General features: G+C 32.6%; 1 protein-coding gene across 1 annotated transcript; it reads right to left on the bottom strand.

Annotated features, from left to right (window-relative positions):
* Positions 1 to 3560: 3560 nt before the first annotated feature.
* Positions 3561 to 5843, bottom strand: LOC127105281 (sugar transport protein 10). The gene is made up of 4 exons (XM_051042447.1): positions 5702 to 5843; positions 4872 to 5399; positions 4143 to 4766; positions 3561 to 4022 (listed from the first exon to the last, which is right to left on the bottom strand). The coding sequence occupies exons 2-4, from the start codon at positions 5328 to 5330 to the stop codon at positions 3573 to 3575; spliced, it is 1533 nt and encodes a 510-aa protein (XP_050898404.1). The 5' UTR covers positions 5331 to 5399; positions 5702 to 5843; the 3' UTR covers positions 3561 to 3572.
* Positions 5844 to 7270: the final 1427 nt, after the last annotated feature.

The raw sequence follows: 7270 nt of genomic DNA on the forward strand, positions 1-7270 counted from the left end.
ATCTTATGGAAGAAGTGAGAACTTTTAAAGAAAGACAAAGTGTTTCAACTCAAGTATTTTCCCTTTCCCATGAATATGACAAGTGAAATCAATGCGATGATTTGAAAAATACAAATAAAGATTTAGAAAACACGCTTGACATATTCACTAAAGGAATAAATAACTTGAATATCCTTCTTAGAAATAAAATAGCATCGTACAATACAACTGACTTAGGTTATGAAGTTGTTAACAATTGTAAAAAAATTGATAAAATGTGCCAAAATCATAAAACTCCCTATTGCAAAATTCTTCAATGCAACTATTTCAACAAAAATGACCGTATTGCTCTTTTTTGCTTTATTAAGAAAACTCATGAAAATAAATCTGGTCATCCTCCCTCATGTTTTTATAAAAATTAGGAATGTAAAATGAAAAACATGTATACTGCATATTTATGCAAATATGATCCTCATGAAAAAACCCCAAAGGAAATACTTGTCAAATTAACATTAAATGACCCAAAATGATTTGGGTACATAAATTTAAGATCATAGACTTTATGCAAGAGTTCTTTATAGTATCTAACGCTAAGTGGTATTTCAATAGCAGTTGTTTAAAGCACATGACATGAGACAATACCTTGTTCTCCTCCTTCTCTTCCAAAAAAATGAGGTTTTGTATCCTGTGGTTATAACAACAAAAGGAAAATCATTGTTATTGGTACCATCAGTAAGTTCCCCAATCTAATGATTGGGGAGTTTCTTTTAGTTGGTGGCTTAAATCCTAATTTACTAAGTATTACTCAATTATGTGACAAAGGCGACAATATAACTTTTGATTCTTCTGGATGTAAGGTTATAAAAATCAAATATGATCAAACCATTTTTACTGGATCTAGAAGTGAAAGCACATACATCATGAATCTAAGTAAGATCCCTTCAGAGGATGTTTGTCTTCTTAGTAACAAGGACAAAATCTTGTTTGTGGCATAAGAAAATAGCCTATATCAAGATGGACCACTTAAACAAGTTGGTCCGCAAGGATTTAGTGATTGGCCTTCCCAACATATGCTTTGAGAAAAGCCAGTTATGTAATGTGTACCAAAAAGGGAAACAAGTAAGGTCCTATTTTAAACTTAATAGTTTTATTTCTAATAATCAACACTTACAACTTTTGCACATTAATCTTTTTGGCCAATTCAAAACCAAAAGTTTTGGCAACAATCTATATGTATGTGCAGTTATTGATGACTTATCTTTCTATATATGGACATTATTCATCGTATAAAAGAGATGCATGCTTCCTTTGAAAAACATTCCAAGGTTATCTGGGACGAGAAATGATTAAACATTGCATCTATTCAAAGTGATTATGGTGGTGAATTGAAGAATGAGGATTTAGAAAGGTACTATAATGATAATGATAATGGAAAAATCTCCCCTAATGTGTGCGTGATTTTTCCATTGTATTTCTAGAAATACTCTTGTTCCTTTATAAGACACGGACCACTTAGACTAACACGACTAGGCAGACTTTCACACTTTCTCTCTTTCACAACTCTGAAGCTTCAAGTCTTAAAATCATTATATTTGACTTCATCATCACACAAGAACTATGAATCTTCTTAATGAAGCTTGAGATATCTTCATGTTGATTACCATCAATAGAAAGTTTAGAGGTTAAAACATCGACGATCCTTAAAACAAAAGTCTTCGTTTGAATTTCATTTGACCATAGTGTTGAATTCAAAGAGATGACTTATTCTTCAAGAACATCTTTAACATGATAGATTTATTCTAGATGATAGTTTAATAAACCATATTGAGCATCTTTAACCGTTTGATATATATTTAATAGACAAAGATTTCACTAAATATCTTTTGATATTAGGTATTGTCATCATTAAAACTAAACAACTACTTAGTTAACTTGCAACTTTTCTATAAAAAAATTCACCACCTTTGATAATCTTGACAATACATGTGAGTACATAGTTCCACACTCTTCGGGGTTCATAAGTAATATAACATATAGAAATCTCAATGACCATTTTATCATTCTCTCTTCTAATTCCAATCTAAACATATACAGATCATAAGACATATACTTACTGCTAAATGCCAAATTACATAAAATACATAAGCACTTATTAACTTAATTCGTAAGTAATCGATGGAAAAATCCTCAATTATTAAAAATAAAACACATGTATGAACTTTTTAATTGTGTATTCAAAAAGTACATGTAAAAAGAACCAAGAAAACACACAAACAACAGTCAAGATCATGCCAAGCAAAATAGTGGCTCGCTTAGTACAACAAAGCAAGAACAAAGCACCTTCCAAGAGGAAATTCTAACTAAGTGAAGAATAAGGTCTCACTAGGAAAGCAATGGAGGCACAATATGGATTTAAAGCTAAGCTACTTTAAAGTTAAGCAACATAACTTGCTAAGCAAAGTGTCAAACTTGCTAGTGAGGAATGGAGATTCAATGCTTCTTGTCTATGTTACTTAATAGGAAAGGAAGATTTTGCCCGCTAAGTGAGAATGGGTGTTGCGCTAAGAAAGGTATGGTAGCAACGTTCACTTGCAGGTCAGCTGGCTAGACTCAGGGGAAAAGAAACATAAGTTCTCTAAGTGAGGTACAAGCCACACTTAGTAGGAAGGCAACATCAGAACTTTACAAATAGGAGTTCAACTCAGTTCACTTGATAAAATTTTGTGGATTATGATATATTTATGGAAGAAACACACTTGATACCAAAAATCCCAGCAGGAATGGAAATAAGAGGAAGATAGAGGGCGAAAACATTGTCCGAGGAATAGACACATATGCTTTTAAACTTCTTTCTTCTAGATTATCATTGTAAAGCCACGATGAATAATCGTAGCTACTTTCTCTTTTATTGGGGTTATACGTAGTCGTCCAAATGCTCATGTATCAATTGCGATCATATCATTCTATGTAATTCTTCTTATGCTTTAATATTGATGACTTTTTTATGCTTAATACTTGTTTTAGATTAGCTACCTAAAATATATTTCATGGTTAAGATTCGATATTGAGAGATACTTTTCATTTATAGATCTTATCTTTTCATAAGCTAGATGATGAATTCTAGAGATAGATTTAGGTTTAGATATACAAAAATTATCGAAACATAATGTTATCGTATTAGTTAACAGGCTGATAAATCATCTAGTAAGTAATATGATTGATATCATGTGGTTGACTTAGACATAAGCTACAACGTAAAGCGACGAGTGGTAATATTAATAGCTTATTAGAATTGCACATTATTGATCACGATCATACATGAAGATAGGTCGATGAGATCTAACTCCAACAAGTTTTCTCAACTGTTAACACCAAAGTTTAATTTACTTTATGTTATTACAATTTCATAAACAAAAAATCTTTGGCAAACCAGCCTTAAAGTCATAGAAGCTATTGAACGGTTTTTTAAAACACCCTTTTCCTTGTGGAGACGATAATTTAAATACATACATACTTTTGCTCTTTAATATTTGTGAGAAAAATAATACAAAAACATGTTAGTTCATATCATGGGTGTTTTCTAAAAATCAAAATCAATTACTATCCTTTCGATCAAGTTTGGGGGCAACATCGTGAACAAACCGTTTCCAGAACCAATGAGATTTCCACAATCTATTCATTTCTTCAATAGGAACATTGTTTGTCTCGGGAAGAAGCAAGACAATGAAAATTGTCATGATGAGCACAAAGCCAGCAAAGAAAAAGAAAAGTCCAAACTTTAAGACACAAAGCAAGCTAAGAAAAACTTGAGCAATGATAAAGGTGAACAACATGTTCACAACAACATTAGTAGCTTGACCTGCAGACCGAACTTCAAGAGCGCATATTTCACTAGGAACCAACCATCCCAAAGCACCCCATGACCATGCAAACGCTGCAACATATGCACATATAAAAAATAAAAGAAGATTGGCTTCACTTTTAGTGAATGAACCTTCACCACTAACTCCAAGCTTCATTGCGATCAAACTTCCAACAGCAATCTACAATCAATGATTATAACATTTATATTTGTTACTCATAGAAAATGACTTAGCTTGAATGGTTTATCAATAATAATTTTAAAATATAAAATCTAATAATAGTTAAGTTGTAGGTTTCACCTGACATATTAACATCTGGATACCACCTTCAAGAAACAAAGCCCTTCTTCCAAACTTGTCTACAGTAAAGATGGAAATAAAAGTAGCAACAACGTTGACACCTCCGCTAATTACTGCTGATATGAGGGATGCGTCGTTTTCAAAACCCAGAGTTTTGAAAAGGACGGGTGCATAAAACATGATAACATTGATGCCAGTAAGTTGTTGGAAAAAGGGAATGAAGGAGCAAAAAATGAGTTGAGGCCTATAACTTGGTTGTACAAAATTCCTCCAAGGGTGCTGCACTTTTTTGGCTTCCTCACTTGCATTAATTAGATCTTGAAACTCCTCATCAACATTATCAATGCCACGGATCTTTTGCAACATTTTTTTAGCTCCTTCTTTTTGACCCCTTTCAATCATTGAGTTTGGTGTGTCACCTAAAAAAAAAGATCCTATACACAACATGATTGCAGGGACAGCTCCAACACCTAAAGAAATTCTCCATCCAATCTCAAGTTTGGATGTTCCATAATTGATAAGGTTTGCACCGAGAATACCAATTGTGATCATCATTGAAAAGCCAATGTTGAGTGCACCTCTAATCTTCGCTGGAGCCATTTCAGATAAATATACCGGAACTGACTATTTAAGAGTAATGACCAAAATTAAATGCAGTCAGTATTATAATATTCATGAACTTTTTTATACATAAAAACATGAAAGCATAAGAATGACATCACTTTATACCTGATTACAATATCCTACACCAAAACCAAGCAACATGCGGCCGATGATAAGCATTTCAATGTTGGCAGCAAACCCATTCAGAAGCGCACCAACTAGAAAAAATAAGCCACCTGCAAACATTGAGATCTTGCGTCCTAACTTCCTTGTAGTTATGGAAGCAAAGAAAGAAGCGACTAATGCCGCAAGATACAAGGAAGATGTAAATAGAGTCAGAAGTTCATTGTCAAATTTACAATATTGGTTTGTGGACGCAATTTCATTTTTCATTTGCTTGTAAACACTAGGGAAGAATTTGATCAAGAATGGTTCCATGGAAGTCACTCCTCCCGTAATACCAAGATCATAACCAAAAAGTAAACCTCCCATGGCTGCCACCAAACATGTGACCAACACGAAAGGTGTGACATTTCCTTCAAATTGCTTTCCATTTTTTGAGGGAACAAAACTTCCACCGGCCATCTCTCAAACTCGTGTATCTTAAAATTTAGGTATGTGTATGATGATGTACACTTGTGCTCAAATTTATTTCTGTACATATTGTAAAAAAAATATTTCAATTTATATATAACCCAAAAATTGCAATTTAGATAATAAGCAGTCAATAACAAAGAATTATTTCCTTAAAAAAATATATATCACTTTAGTATTTTTGAACTATCTTCTTCCTAGTAACAAAGTAAAGGATAAAAAAATGTATGGAGTGGCTAATTATTATTAGAGTGTAATATAAGAATGTGTTAGATTATCATGTTAACATTTCTTTTAATAAATAAAGACAACAATTCTAGCAAATAGTATGCTTGCAAAGAAGTTAATCATTTGTATTGAACCTGAAAATGGAGATAATTTTCTATGCCTTTTGATCAGGTGCTAGTAGATGAGATCAATTATGTTAGCTCTCATCTGCATTTTCATACTATATAACAACAATATTTGATTCAAATAAAATATGACACACTTTTGTCTATAGAGTTTGAATCAAACTGTTAGTAAAATAAGTAGCAATATTTTTTTTTTCTTTTTCTTTTTAAACATATTTTTGAGAGGAAAGTTTGTGTTAAAGCAGAATTTGCGGTGGTTTGTAGAGTGAAAACGCGTAATCAATGTCTAAATTAAGTAGTAGAAGTAGTATTGTTTGGTAACAGAATATACTAAATATATAATGTTTACATGCACAAACAGATAGACATGTTTTCTAGTAATAACAAAAATAATTGATTTAATATTTTGGAGATAAATGTCTTTTGTATGTGTGACTAAGCATAATATAGTTGGTCTTGTGATGACCTTACAAGATTACATTTTAAATTAACAAAAGAGAAAGAAGAGGAGAATGAGAAAAAGAAATTAATACTTCTACTAGAATGATAAAAATTAAAGAGTAGTAATTAAAATGAAGTATAAATATTAGATATTAAAAAGAAATAAATTACTCTTACTATTAAGATATAACAATAAAATATATAAATATTATAAATATAGTATATATAATATTTCCTCTCAAATTCACAATGTATTAACAAAGAGCAATCGATAGTTGTCAACCAAGAAACAAATATAAAGGTGTTACACATTGTGCGAAACATAAAGGTGTTCCACATTTTCTTATGTATAATACGTCATATAGGGTCATTCCGGTGCTCGAGTGGTAATTGTTGTTGTAGGCAAATTCAATTAGAGGCAAGTGATTCTTCCAACTACCTTTGCTCTCCAAAATACTAGCTCACAACATATTCTCGATGGTTGGGATAGTCCTTCCGTCTTCCCATGGGATTGAGAGTGGTTCGAGGTGCTAAGATCCAACTGAGTCCTCATTGCATAGTGAGGAGAGAGATACATGGGTTCGGAGGCACAATAGGGAGGGTATTTTCTCTGTCGCATCCGTGTATCATCTCCAATTGAGCTCTGACCCACATATTGTTCCCAGGTTTGAAAGAAATTTCCAACCATTCTCCTAATTTGGGATAGTTGGGCCCCCTCTAAGGTGTAGATTTTCTCTTGGAAAGTTTGCAAGATCGTTTCTCGTCCCGAGAGAATCTCTTTAAGAGGAAAAACTTAGTTGTTCTAGAGGCAAACTCTTGTATCCTTTGTGGTGATCGGCTTGAGTCAACCTCTCATTTGTTTGTTATTTGTAGTCTTGCTTCTAGTGTTTGATATCATATTTTTAGTTGGTTGGACTTCCGATTTGTTCTTCCTAGGGATCCTAGTTTCCTTTTTGAGCTCAACAGGGAGGGTATTTCCTTTTTGTCTTTTCATTTTTGTTGTAGGGCTTTTATTGCCCTTTGCTAATTCTTGTGTTGCCTTGTTATTCTTTAGGATTTTTATCTCTTATTTATTTATATGTATTTATTTTGTTGGTGCAGAAGATGAAGAAGATGAAGATGGAAGAAGAGAGAGAA

The sequence above is a fragment of the Lathyrus oleraceus genome, chromosome 7 (genome assembly GCF_024323335.1).
Source record: "Lathyrus oleraceus cultivar Zhongwan6 chromosome 7, CAAS_Psat_ZW6_1.0, whole genome shotgun sequence".
Taxonomy (NCBI): Eukaryota; Viridiplantae; Streptophyta; class Magnoliopsida; order Fabales; family Fabaceae; genus Lathyrus; species Lathyrus oleraceus.

What these genes read in the sequence shown, in the direction of transcription:
- LOC127105281 (XM_051042447.1), bottom strand. Translation starts at nt 5,330, where the DNA reads ATGGCCGGTGGAAGTTTTGTTCCCTCAAAAAATGGAAAGCAATTTGAA. An exon ending in GTGTAGGATATTGTAATCAG is followed by an intron (nt 4,767 to 4,871) that starts GTATAAAGTGAT and finishes ACTCTTAAATAG; the next exon opens with TCAGTTCCGGTATATTTATC. An exon ending in TCCAGATGTTAATATGTCAG is followed by an intron (nt 4,023 to 4,142) that starts GTGAAACCTACA and finishes CATTGATTGTAG; the next exon opens with ATTGCTGTTGGAAGTTTGAT.